Genomic DNA, 13,792 nt, shown 5'->3' on the forward strand with positions numbered 1-13,792 from the left:
GACTTGATCGCATCCAACGAATACCTTAACTGCTTTGTGATCCCACGGCGAAGATTCCAAGAGCATTTTGACCAGAGCGCTCTTTCGCGCTGACGGAGTCGCCAGTTAGTTAGAGGTGTAGTTTTTTTGGCAAGCAGAGTGCTTGACCTTTATCAAGTTCAAGGAGGTTGTCGGAGTAGGTCGCTTCTCGTTCACGCCGGTCTCCCTTCGGCTGAGCTAAGTGTAGTGCTTGAGACTTGTCGCAACGTAGGCGTCCGCGTCGTCTATCTCGGACGGACCCAACCTTCCTTCCCATCTTTGTGTACACATGCTTAGACGGAGATGCAGAACTGCTGCGCACCAAGCTCTTGAAAGTCACCGGAACTTTCGAAATTGAGCACACCCTCGGTACGTTCGGATCTTCTGGCACCGTGACAACGCAGTTGCCGTCGTCTTTGATTTCGCCACCACGACCGGGGAAGTTCTTGTTACGGATTTCGTATGAGTGGCAAGTGGTGAAAGGGTCAAATTCCAGTGAAGTCGCAGCGGCTTGTTGCGTCTGCAGTGCCGCGAGGGCTACGGCAGCGGGCAGGAGGTAGACGCTGGGTTTGTAGACCATGGTTGGGGCTGCTGGTTGAATACCGTGGGGTGAGGTCAACTTATTCCTTGCAAAAGGAAATTGAAAATGAACAATGTGGCACACTTCCGCACTGCAAAGAAGTCGGGATCCCTGGCTGGTTGGGAGTACCATCAACAGCGCTTGTGTCAAGGGCAACAACACCAAGCTGTTTTCTCATGCTTACTCTGGATTACACGTCTGAAGCGCTGATGGCGTGGTGGATCCGTCGAGCGAATAAGCGCGAGACATCAAACAGTGTTCTGCAGACGCTGAATACACCGAAACAAAAGTTGGATTCAGTATCCGTCGATACATTGAAGCTAATACGCAATGAGAAGTCGGATTAGCCCGGCATGGTGTGCATGAACGACCGACATGCAGGCATTTTGGTATTTCTCAATACTAGATAGTGCTTGCACTGTTATCTGAAAAAGCACCGTGGTTAGCGGCTAGACCGTCAGGTCCCCATCCGAGTTCTGTGATCAACCAAAGAGTTCATCGTAATATTCACAACTTACTATAGGGCAAGAACAAGCCTGAACATTCAAAAATGACCTGTACAGTCTGCGACAAAGATACATGTACAGTAAAGTAATCGTTTGCTATGTACTGTTGCAACTTTTGTTGAGTCATCTATGATACTACACGGATAAAAGAACGATAAGCTTAAAATTCGATGGCTGCTAGCCACTTTGTCATGCGATGCGATACGAAGGGACGACCGAGTTCTTCATCATGAAGGCGTGAAGTAGCTAGCGAATTGTTTACGTTGACTTTGGCAATAGCGATATATAGTGCGGCCGCGGTGCTCTTAGAGCAAGCTGCAACAGACCTTGCACAACTAATATCGACACTGCCACCGCCTGGTCTTCACGGCTTCCACCTCAATTCTTGCAAAATCTCAAGGTATCGAGCATTGAATACAAATACCTATCTTTGAAAGTGTACAGGGCTCGAAAGTACTGACTCGCTTTGTGTACAGGCGATCGTCGTGATCGCGTTAGGGATCACGTGATCGGGGACCGCGAGATTGTAAAATGCTTACTCCGTGGTTTACTGTACTCGATGCGTTCTGAACTGTAACAATATGTACAAAAAAGATTGGACCAACGACTCTTGCACTGATCACACCTGCGAAACATACACGAAAAAGAATGAAGACCCAGTGCAATGAAGCTCAGTATTTCGTTTCCAAGGAAAAATAAGATCCAAACCATCGACGAAATACGGATAATTTGAGAACAACTTGGATACTTTTTATAACGATAGCAGTGTGATAAAAATAGTAGCCCACTGGGTTAGTTTATTTTGGAAACTAATGCTGTGGAATAAAAAATCAAGGCCAGCGCAGGGAAATTGTTCTGGTGGGGTAGCTGAATTAGTTGGAGGCAATGATATAATCTATTCACGCGGCAGGGCTACTACAGATCCAAAGTTACCCAACATCCCACCACCAAGTTTCCATCCCTCTTCTCACAAAATATAGGTTGAAGGGACTTATTAGATTGTCAAGTACGAGAGAATATAACCGTTAGATCCTGACTAAGTCGAGCTTTTTGAACGCGTGTTCCACTGAACCTGAGTACATGTATTGGAATACCTTTTCATAATCCATTTTTCATTGTTCAAGAAATATTCCAACAACTATTAGGATACGGCCACTTAGTCATGCGATATGAAGGTTAGTTGCGAATTCTTCCCAACGAAGGCGTGAAGTAACAAATTGATTACTGCGATCGCATGTACGTTGGTTTTACAGGGAGTTGTGCTTGAGTCCATAACAAACCTAGCACGATAAGTAAAATACCATGCTGCGGTGGTAGTACAAGTGAGCGGTCGGATTTTTTGTTCGCGGGTGCTCGCGACCTCCACTGGTGTGGGAATACTTATACTTCAGAATATAGAGCTCGAAATATCGATTACTTGTGTTTACAGCAACAGCGGTGATCGCGTTAGGCATCACGTGATTGGGGATCATGCGGCTTCTCGTGTCGTAGGTTCTACGGTAAGCTTAGAATGCTAACTCTGCAGTTTACACGACGGGCTTTAAACCGTAACAATAGGAAAAAAGATCACCAACGACAGCTTGGTTCTGTATCGTGGCGATGATGACATGACGACAACTACTTTCGTGTACGACCGGCTGATCGATACTGCGTTGGTGTATGGTTCGAAAACAAGTGTAGTACGGACATCTTGGGTGACTGGCTAGAAATAAACAAATAATATACTTACAGAAAACACCGAAAGGATACGGCGACCAACAACTACAGGGTTTATCTCGAATTTACCGGGTATTGCTTTCTCGAGCTGGACAATGATTTTACTGCCCAAATTGCCAGGTACTTCCTCATGAGACTTAGATGCCCAGCTATTTCCTCACCCGAGGGAAAATGTTAGTAGTGAGGTACTTCGAAGATGGTGGGACTTCAACAATAGGCTTCCCGTGGCCTGTACGTTACTGAAGTAGTAATATACACGCAGATACAACGCCAAACACACTTTATTACGGTCAAGTTCCCGCGAAGACTTCTATTCTTGAGATACTACATAGATTACTTTACTTAGCGGTGCTTGAAAACGGCGAAAACTCTTCTGACAATGTGCATACCTTTTATCTACAACAATCCAAAATATGCGCTGGCCCAAAGAATGGTGCCATCCAGAAGTATTTTGCAAGCTGAATATTTTAAGTAAAAAAGGCAATGGCAGCATGAACAATTTAAAAGTTAAAAACTCAACATGCTATCTCTACACCGGGATGTTTTGCTCTTCCGAAGGTGTATCCCCACATTCTCACCGTTGGTGTATTCCCACAGCGTCAGTAGTGCGAATCAGCACGACACAGATTTCTCAAGCAACTTCGCCACGTTCGCGTAGCTTAGACCAATTTTGGTGACGGTGTCAGCAGGCGGCTTCCCCTGCAGGAACCAGAGGAAGTCCGGGTGGTTGCCATTGGATCCGTACAGCCATTCACCACCGATGATCTCCTCGCTCTCGTCCAATTCCAGGAGGTAATCGTAGTAGGCCCCCACCGTGAGTTTCTCGTTCGCACCGGAAGCGACCAACCCGCCATCCGCCTCCGTCTCGTTGATCCACGACAGACGCGACTTGACGTACACGATATTCGTGACGTTCGCGTTCCAGGGGTATGTCTCGAGTCCGTAGAAGGCGTTCGCAGCCTTTTGCGGACTCATAGCCGTCTGCTCGTACACCTTGAAGCCAACCACCGGCCGGTTATGGACCTCGTAGCCAGCGTCCGTGTCGACGAAGAAAGTGGTGTTCAACAGGCCGAGGAGGTTCGTGGCGGCGATGTGGAAGAACCCAGGGTTCAGGTCCCGGTACGAGTAGTCCGTGTGCCTTCCGTACTGGTCGGTCGAGTCGTTGTTGCCGTTGTAGCGGGACCCAGCGAACACGGTCGAACTTTTGGCGCCGTAGTAGACGTCCGTGAGCAACCTCTTGATGTCCTTGGGTTGGAAAGTCACGTTGTTGACCGTCACGGGGCACTTCGGCTCCTGCTCGAGAATGGCGGCGGGGGCCCATGCATGGGAAATGCCGTGCCACGTCGGGATGCAGTAGCCCGCTGTCTCGCTGCCACGCTTAGCGCCACCTTTGGGTCGTGACACTCTGCGGTCGAGGTACATTTCGGAAGGCGAGGCGAGGGGTTGATCCCATTCTGAGCCGACACACTGGCCATGAACGTGGCCACGTCGAGGCCGAAGGCCTTTGCATACTTCTCGGCTGCGCTTGGCTGGCTTGGGCTCCACTCGAAGTTGATGCCGTCGAGGTAGACTGGCCAGCTCGAGCCCGCCCACGGAGACGGATTGAACACCGCAGTGGTGGTTCTTCAGCTTGCGCTCCATCGCAGTGCCGAAATACTTCTCGAGGGTGACAATGCCGTCGTCGGAAGCCCCCTCCAGCTTGCGATGGGTACAATTGCGACTGAGAAAGTGTTGGATACAGTGCTCGCAGCTTGCTCTGTCGCAACGTACGCGTCCTCGTAGGCCTTCTTGGACGGGGTCTTCTCTGACATGACCTGCCTTCCGACGCTTGTGTACACGGGCTGAAACGGAGAGATGCAATTGCTGGAGAACAAATTATTGTCCGTCACAGGCACGGACGGAATCAAGCCCACCTCTGGCACATTCGGATCCTCAGGCACGGTGACAATGCAGTTGCCGTCGTCTTCGATATCGCTGCCGCGGCCCGGGAAGTTCTCGTCACCAATGTCGTACGAATATAGAGAACTTTAGAAACTGGAATATCTCTTGGACTTGGAACAAGGAAAATCTTAAAAAATCTGGATAAAATCCGGATAGATTACGGATAGATTACCCGACAGATGTTCCAATACTCAAGTCCAGTGGAACAACCGAAGGGTCGCGTTGTTCCACTTGAGCTTATTTTTGGATCAACCGGATTTCATACGTTTTTTGTCAATTCTTGTTCCAAAACGTCGACTTAGTTCAGCTTCTAAAGTTCTCTAATAATAAATGTCTCTGTACTTGTGGATTCTGGGGATTCCCCCGTAGGCATCGATAATTCTGAAGTTGCTCAAGATTCTTGTTGATGCGAACTGTTGGTCGTCGAGCTGTGTGTCTGACAACTGTAGATACTGTAGCAAAACAAGTACGGATATGTGGGTACAGTAGCCTACCGTTCAGATCCCAATCTACCGATAATCTTACGATAAAACAAGTCAATGGTGAGGCGTGGGCCACAAGGCCCACAAGACCCACTCCTGTAAAGCTGCCCATTCTCCATTTTCACCGACAACCATCAAAAGAACAACTTCCCCACAGTTATCATCTACGCAACACAATGAATGAAAGCTCACACACACGCTAGCCCCATGACTTCAAGACACTACGCTCGACCGGTACGCCGATGCCACACGGCTGGACTGCTCCGATTTGAGTTGTAAGAATCTCGCAGCCTGGTTGCTCCGACGCCGTCTCAAGTGTGCCTGCTGTCTGTTATAATACGGCAGTCGACGCTGCCTTATGAAACTGGGCGAGGCGATCGACGAAGGCTACAACGACGGATATTCCTCACGCGTGCCTCTCGACAACAACATTATCCTCCAGACACGACGAAATAGTGCTACTCGCAAGCTTGGCGTCAAACTGAAGATTACATTGCCAAACCGGAGAAAGTGGAGACGGCCGCGTATACAGTACTAATCGTGGCGAGCTTGAGCCCCCGAGACAACATGGATTGCTCAGAAGTACGCGATGAAATTACGGCTCTGTGGAGACTCGTTCTACATTGGATAAAACGCGGTCGCAGACTTGCGCACCCGACAAACCCACACGGACGAATAACTTCGAAACTTTACATTGTTGCGTGCAAGCACGGTGTTATTCATCAATTCGGGACGCTACAGACTTTTGAAAACTTGTAAAACTACAAAAGTCATCAAGAAGTACATTTACTGGCTGCCCACTTCGGGGACCTCGGCCTGCGAGCCAGCCGGCGGCGCAGTGGTCGAGTCCGAGTCGGTCGGCGGTGCCGTGGTCGAAGCCGGAGCCTCCGAGCCAGAAGAGGTGGAAGAGGTCGAGCTCGACGCCTGGGCCTCCGAGCCGGCAGAGCCAGAAGAAGTCGAGCCCGAGCAGGCCACCGACTTCTCGAGAAGCATGCTGACGTCAGCGTAGCTGAGACCGATGCTGGTCACCGTGTCCGCAGCGGGTTTGGCCTTGGGGAACCAAAGGAAGTCCGGGTGGTTTTCGTCTGAGTCGTAGACCCATTCGCCACCGATGATGTTTCCCTGCTTGTCCATCTCAAGGAGGTACGTGTAGTAGGCACCAGTCGTGAACTGGTTAACCTGGCCCGAAGCCACAAGGCCTCCGTCCGTGTAGGTCTCGAAGATCCACGAAAGGCGGGACTTGACGTACACGATGCTCTTGGCAGCGGCGTTCCACGGGTACTTCTTGAGACCGTAGAAGGTCTGTGCGGCCTTCTTCGTCGACATCTCCGTCTGCTCGTACACCTTGAAACCACGCACCGGCTGGTTCCAGACCTCGGCGCCGGCAGTGACGTCGGCGACGAACGTGGCGTTCAGCTTGCCGAGCATGTTGGCTGCGGCGATGTGGAAGAAGGCGGGGTTCAGGTCGCGGTAGGCCGCGTTCGAGTGGCGGCCGTACTCGTCGGGGGTGTCGGCACCACTGTTGAACCGGGTGCCGGTGAAGAGCGTCGGCACGCTGGCACCGTCGTAGATGTCGGAGATCAGAGCCTTCAGGTCCATGGGCTGGAACGTCACACCGTTGTGCGTCACAGGGCAGTTGGGCTCAGCCTCGAGAATGGACGCGGGCGTCCAGGCGTGGCAGATGCCGTACCAGGTCGGGATGCAGTAGCCCGAGGACTTGCCGGCGCGAATGGCGCACTCGCTGCCGTCCGTGAGGGTCGAGCAGTCGTCGTCCGACGAGCATTTTTTGCGGCCGCTCTGCGAATCGATACCGTTCTTCTTCGACACGGCGTCCATGAACGTCTTCACGTCCTTGCCGAAAGCCTTGGCGTACTTCTCGGCGGCGCTAGGCTGGCCCTGGCTCCACTGGACGTTGATGCCGTCCTGGTACGTGGGCCAGTACGGGCCCGGCCAGGGCGAAGGCGTGTGCACGCCCTCAGTGGGCAGGTTCTTCAGCTCCATCTCCATCTTAGTGCCGAAGTAGGCCTCGAGCTTGGCGATGTCCTTGTTGGCGTTGGCCTCAAGACGACGCTTAGTCTCCAGCTTCTCCTCCAGATCGCGGCCCGACACGGCGCTGTCACGCAGCTTGCGGGCGGCGGGCTTGCTCTCCTCCCAGCCGGTGGCGCAGTCCTTGGGTTCCTGCTTGACACCCGTCTTCACCTCCTGCGGAGCTCCCGTCGCCGGCATGTTCGAGTCGATGTAGCCGTCCTGGTTGGCGTCGACGGCCGGCAGGTTCTCGGACATGACAACCGTGCCCACCTTTGTGTACACAGGCTCAGAGGGGCCCGTGGTCAGGTTGGCAAGCAGGTCCGGGTACTCCGAAGGCTCGGGCAAGATGGTGGTGATGTCCGGCAGCGTCGGGTCGACCTGGACCGTGATAGCACAGTCCTTGTCGGCCACTACAGCACCGCGAGCCGGGAACTTGCCACTGATCGTGCCAATGGTGTCGGTCGACGTGAACGGGTCGAAGAAGATCGAGGTGGCGGCCGTGTGCTGCATCTGCAGCGCCACGGCGGCCACGGCGGCGGAAACGAGGTAGGTGCTGGGTGAGTAGACCATGGTTGCGAAGTGGGGGTTGTCCGACGAAGAGAGAGCTCAGCGCTGGACCAAGGTAATCTTCTCGCAAGCGAGCCGATTGAGGAATGAGTTTGCTGCCGTGGCACCATGCGCCGCGAGCTCAGATGTTGCTGTAGCAGCTCTCTCCCCTGTCTACGATCAACAGACAGCCCTACAGTTCTGCGTGCGAACGACATTTCGCCCCATCCATGGCTGACATCCGCGAAGTAATCATGTCCATTTGTAACCAGGGAACAGCAAGACGGAGGGAGGGTCTGTTGGAGGAACTCCAGCCTCGAGACTCGAGTCGAGTGGACGAGAGCCGTTTGGAAAGTCTTGCACAACAAGAAAAGTTCAGGATTGGTCCGGCCTTGGGCTGCACTGTGAGCAGATCCGACACCCGGCCATCCGTTGAGGCGAAACCAGCTTTGACCCTGGCTCGAACAAGACGGCCAAAGTGACCGTAGCCATTGGGCTGCATACGGAGCCTCTTCGGCGGTCGACAGCATTTGTCAGTGAAAGCGACCTGAAACATCAACGATATTCCTTGCTCACAAGCCTTAAAGGTACAGTGCGACACCGCTCGTGTTCAAGTAGGTGTCACTGCTAGATGTGAGTTCAACGATTCCAAACCCCAGGTGTCAGGGGACCTATCAATGCGATTGCGATGCAGCTCCTGGGAACCGTTTACAGTCTCGAGCGATTTTGTAGTGAACAATCTAGCGCTGCTCACTCGACCGTGTTAAATTGCGGACTTCTAGTGCACTAATTTCGTTAGACGAGCGGAAGACCATGAAGAGTTACTCTAGCCGGCAACACAGCTCTTGCTGTGCCGGGGGACACGACACACGATCTTAGTGCACAATCGGCATCAATCGCTGACGGATTTTTGGTCTGACTTTTTTTCGGACGCCAAGTTGTATTTTTACGATGGCTCTACAAGATCCTGCCCTTATTGTTTAATTTTAATTAATTAAAGGGAAAATCCGGGAATGTGATACAAAATGAAATTTTGTGCAAAAGGTGATACAAGGATTTGTGCCAAGTGCATTTGGCCATCGATAGCAGGCAGCCTGCGAATGCTATGCAAGTTGCGGATGCATCAATTGTGTCAGTGTAGCACTGGGTAAACGTGTCGACGGCGGCGCCGGTGTAGGCATCGCCCTCTGGTGATAGATGTACTGCCTAAGTACGGCGGGCTTCTCTGCCGCTTGAGCGACACTGCCCGCGCTGCATGAAGCATTCGCCGACGGAATGGATGCCTTACAGTAAGGCCATACTCCTCATGCCCCCGCTGGAGGTAAGAATATCGCGGCCCAATGCTCTAGGAAATGCTGCTGAACCTGAGAAATGTGCTCTCGTTACAAATCCTTGTATTACCTTTTGCACAAATTTTCGTTTTGTATCACATTCCGGAATTTCCCCTTAATTGAAATTATGGACGAAGAACAAGTACTAATGCAATAGTTAGTGTACTCAAAGCACAATATGACAAACATTTGTCCAAATGGATAAATAATATACCTTCGGTGCGCCAGGTACCCTGTACTACGACAACTTGAAACGCTTTCTTGACCGGACTGTTAAATTTTCGAATATGGACGCATACGGCGAGCAAGGACCGCTTTTTTTAGTGTAAGCGTATCGCTCTTTTTATAGTTCGCATGTGGGCGAAAACGCTCTATTTGGACACCGCATCTTCGAGCACAAACGGTTTTTCCGACATAAATTGATGCATGTCGTCGCTCGTGCGCTTCAGCCCGATCCTTCGACTCCATGTTGCCTCCACGCGGAGGTCCGGAGGTCCTGCAGTCACAATGAGGTTGTTACAGTACAGTGCATGGAGTTAATTTTCTCGTTGGGTCTCGTTGGGCAATCTCTAAACGACCCTGACCTGATAAGATCAGCGGCACGTCACTGCCGTGACATCACATGTCAATTTCAGTTCCTGTACGCACGAACGGGGCTCCGGATGCATTTCGTATTATGGGATGTTTTGTAAGTGCAGCCGCGTCATGGGTGATCTTACCGCTAACAAAGCTAAACAAAAGTGCACCACTGAACTCGGAAAAGTTACTATATGCTTCCAAAAGAAAGAACTGTGCTGCTAGTATGTAGTGGCAATGGAAATGGGTATTTAGGCACTTATTTCGGAGCCTGCTGGAAGCTGGCGCTTTGACGTCTAAGTGAGTTACCCTGAACTATTCCTGATTGATCGGTTTCCCTTCATGAGGTCGTGGTGAGGCGGCGGTTTGAGGGGTTGCGGTTGCAGAGGTTAATCGAGAGTTCCATTAGGGGGGGGCTTACTAAAGCTACGTGACAAAAATACTAGAGCTACTTGGTGGTTCCCAGATTTTGGTACACCATTCGGGAGCTCTAGCAGTTCTGAAGCAGAAGAATCTTCAGTGCCCAGGGGGCTCTTGCCATCCTGCTTGCACCTTGACAGCGATACTTGATGCCCACTAGTTTAATATATATATATATATAAAAGACTAGTTGATAATGTTTTCCCGGTGAGCGAGCGGAATGGCTTTAGTCACAGCGAAACTCACGAAGGAATCAGGCGGCGTGTTTGCTTGTCGTGTGCCTTGGCGAATTGTTTTACGAAATCGTTAGCCCAAGCAGGCATTTGTGTTCTACAGCAACCGACTGGAAGTACCAAAATCTGGGTAACACCAAGTAGCTCTAGTCCTTCTGTCACGTAGCTTTAGTAAGTATCTCCATTAGGGGGGTGACTTAGCGGGTTCCAGGGGATGTGGTGATGGAGGTAATCGAGGGTCGGAAATAGAATTACGTGGCTTTTGTATCGGAATCGCTCCGGGCGAGACTCGAACCCTCAGTGGAACGCTTGATCTGCGTGGGCCTTACCCACAGGGACACTTGGAGCCCCGCCTTGGAGTTATTGATACAGGGTGCCACGGTGTTTTATCCTAATTTATGTTCAGAATATTCTAGATTATCCGGATTTTCTGCAAACTCGCAACTCGAAAAGTAGATTCGACTCTTCAAGAACATACGCAAATGTATCGAATGACAATTAAAAGCTGTATGGCGTTTAGTTGTCTACATTTTTCTTCTTTTATCTGTGCCGGACGATGTTGTATTCAGCTACATTTTCAAGTTCCAGTTGCTGGTACGATCGCCGATTCCCAGACCACTTAGTGCTCCTCTTGCTGGTGCTGGTGGTGGCGGTCATGGTGGTGGTGGTTGTGGTGGTTGTGGTGGTGGTTTTGGTTTTGGCTACCAGTAGCCGGCGTTGACGGGTCGGCGCTAGTTGTCGTAGCAGCCGGTGTCTCCGTAGCAGGGGTCTCCGTGGCCTCACTTCCCGTGTTGGAAGAAACTGAGCTCGTGGCCGGCACATCCGTGGCCGATCCCGTACCAGAAGTCGAAGCAGCGGCAGAAGGCGAAGCGAGTGTAGAACCCGCAGATCCAGCTGAGCCAGCAGCCGAGTCCGAGCAGGCAGCCGACTTCGCCAGCAACATGCTCACGTCGGCGTAGCTCAGTCCGACGCTGGTCACAGTGTCCGCAGCGGGCTTGGCCTTGGGGAACCAAAGGAAGTCCGGGTGGTTTTCGTCTGAGTCGTAGACCCACTCGCCACCGATGATGTTTCCGGCGTCATCCATCTCCAGCAGGTACGTGTAGTAAGCACCAGTCGTGAACTGGTCGACCTGGCCCGAAGACACGAGGCCACCGTCCGTGTAGGTCTCGAAGATCCACGACAGACGCGTCTTGACGTACGTGATGCTCTTGGCAGCAGCATTCCAAGGGTACGTCTTGAGGCCGTAGAAGGTCTGCGCGGCCTCCTCCGTCGACATCTCCGTCTGCTCGTACACCTTGAAACCACGCACCGGCTGGTTCCAGACCTCGGCGCCGGCAGTGACGTCGGCGACGAACGTGGCGTTCAGCTTGCCGAGCATGTTGGCTGCGGCGATGTGGAAGAAGGCGGGGTTCAGGTCGCGGTAGGCCGCGTTCGAGTGGCGGCCGTACTCGTCGGGGGTATCTGCACCACCGTTGAAGCGCGAACCAGTGAACACAGTGCCCACGCTGGCTCCGTCGTAGATGTCCGAGATCAGAGCCTTCAGGTCCATGGGGTGGAACGTCACACCGTTGTGCTTCACAGGGCAGTTGGGCTCAGCCTCGAGAATGGACGCGGGCGTCCAGGCGTGGCAGATGCCGTACCAGGTCGGGATGCAGTAGCCCGAGGACTTGCCGGCGCGAATGGCGCACTCGCTGCCGTCCGTAAGAGTCGAGCAGTCGTCGTCCGACGAGCATTTTTTGCGGCCGCTCTGCGAATCGATACCGTTCTTCTTCGACACGGCGTCCATGAACGTCTTCACGTCCTTGCCGAAAGCCTTGGCGTACTTCTCGGCGGCGCTAGGCTGGCCCTGGCTCCACTGGACGTTGATGCCGTCCTGGTACGTGGGCCAGTACGGGCCCGGCCAGGGCGAAGGCGTGTGCACGCCCTCAGTGGGCAGGTTCTTCAGCTCCATCTCCATCTTAGTGCCGAAGTAGGCCTCGAGCTTGGCGATGTCCTTGTTGGCGTTGGCCTCAAGACGACGCTTAGTCTCCAGCTTCTCCTCGAGGGCGCGGCCAGACACAGCGGCCTCACGCAGCTTTGGGGCGATGGGAGCGCTTTCCTCCCACCCGGTGGCGCAGTCCTTGGGGCTCTTGATGTCTACCTCACCCTGCACCGATCCCGACTGGGGAGCAGGCGTGACGACGCCGGTCTTGACAAGAGGTTCATTGGTGCTCGTGGACGGAGCAGCCGTAACCATGGACGTGCCAGTCTTGGTTGCAGGTGTGGTCGTGCCAGGAAGCGGGGCGTCGCCGGCCTTGCTCTTAGGCGTGGCCTTGCCAAGGTAGCCCTCCAGCCCAGCAATGGTAGCGGGGACGGGCTTCGCGAGCACAACCGTGCCCACCTTCGTCGACACAGGCTCGACCGGGGCCGTAGTCAGGTTACTCAGCAGGTCCGGGTAGGTCATCGGCACCGTCGAGATAGTGGTAATGTCCGGCAGCGTCGGGTCCACCTGCACCGTGACGGCGCAGTCCTGGTCGGCCACATCAGCGCCGCGAGCCGGGAACTTGCCACTGATCGTGCCGACGGTGTCGGTCGACGTGAAAGGGTCGTAGAAGAGCGAGGTAGCAGCCGTGTGCTGCATCTGCAGCGCCACGACGGCCACGGCGGCGGAAACGAGGTAGGTGCTGGGCGAGTAGACCATCTTGTCCGAACAAGGTAGAGCTTAACGCAGAGTCGACCACGAACGGAAGCTGTGAGGTAATCTTCTCGCAAGCGAGCAGATTTAGGAATGAGAGGTGTGAGGGCCGAGCGATACAAGCGTGCTACAGTAGGGCGTTGCTCCAGCGTGCGCACTGGGAGGCCTCGCGGATGCTGCACTTTGCACACCATCGTGAACAGGTATCTACGAAGAAACCGTGTCCATTTGTAACGAGGTCTTCAAGGTTGGCAACCACTACATGTACTGTAAAACATTAGCATCCTCAGGATCTCCGTAGAGAAGCGCCCGCTCGACAGACAAAGGGCATCCTGTGGTCTCACCGAAAGGCAACACGTTGTACGAACACGTTCGTACATTTCCGGTAAACGAAAAATTGGCGTACGCTATATCCGGATAGAGCTCTTGAGACGGGACCCACGCAAAAGAATCAAAATCTGGGAGGTCTTCTCGCTGAGACCACCGCCATCTTCGCCGATACAGTAGTGTATTTGGTTAACGTCGTCGCCGAAGATAAGTGTAAAGTTCGAGCAACATTAGAGCAACATTCTAGTAACATATGACTATTGTGAAAGAGCGTTTGATAAAACTGCTCGCAGCACCACGCCGACAATGGAGCGTGGGGCAGATGTCGAAGCCATCGTGGACTTGACGGAGAGCGAGTTGGGGCCTTCTTCTAGAAAACAAGATTCTTCAGCCTGTGCGAAATTCAACACCTTC

At 52.9% G+C, this 13,792-nt stretch overlaps 4 protein-coding genes across 4 annotated transcripts; all 4 read right to left on the reverse strand.

Annotated features, from left to right (window-relative positions):
• Positions 1-274: 274 nt before the first annotated feature.
• On the reverse strand, positions 275-598 carry PHYSODRAFT_425676 (hypothetical protein; the record flags this gene model as incomplete). The annotated part of the gene is made up of 1 exon (XM_009535700.1): positions 275-598. A coding segment is annotated over one exon (324 nt), but the record flags the coding sequence as incomplete, so codon positions are not given.
• A 2,834-nt stretch (positions 599-3,432) lies between these two features.
• Positions 3,433-4,631, reverse strand: PHYSODRAFT_261510 (hypothetical protein; the record flags this gene model as incomplete). The annotated part of the gene is made up of 2 exons (XM_009535701.1): positions 3,433-4,540; positions 4,591-4,631. 2 exons carry the CDS (start codon positions 4,629-4,631, stop codon positions 3,433-3,435), a joined length of 1,149 nt encoding a protein of 382 aa, XP_009533996.1.
• A 1,296-nt stretch (positions 4,632-5,927) lies between these two features.
• PHYSODRAFT_548876 (hypothetical protein) lies at positions 5,928-7,841 on the reverse strand (the record flags this gene model as incomplete). The annotated part of the gene is made up of 1 exon (XM_009535702.1): positions 5,928-7,841. One exon carries the CDS (start codon positions 7,839-7,841, stop codon positions 6,030-6,032), a length of 1,812 nt encoding a protein of 603 aa, XP_009533997.1. The 3' UTR covers positions 5,928-6,029.
• A 3,155-nt stretch (positions 7,842-10,996) lies between these two features.
• On the reverse strand, positions 10,997-13,057 carry PHYSODRAFT_520208 (hypothetical protein; the record flags this gene model as incomplete). The annotated part of the gene is made up of 2 exons (XM_009535703.1): positions 10,997-12,503; positions 12,618-13,057. The coding sequence occupies 2 exons, from the start codon at positions 13,055-13,057 to the stop codon at positions 10,997-10,999; spliced, it is 1,947 nt and encodes a 648-aa protein (XP_009533998.1).
• Between the last annotated feature and the right edge of the window lie 735 nt (positions 13,058-13,792).

This window comes from Phytophthora sojae (assembly GCF_000149755.1).
Source record: "Phytophthora sojae unplaced genomic scaffold PHYSOscaffold_8, whole genome shotgun sequence".
Taxonomy (NCBI): Eukaryota; Oomycota; class Peronosporomycetes; order Peronosporales; family Peronosporaceae; genus Phytophthora; species Phytophthora sojae.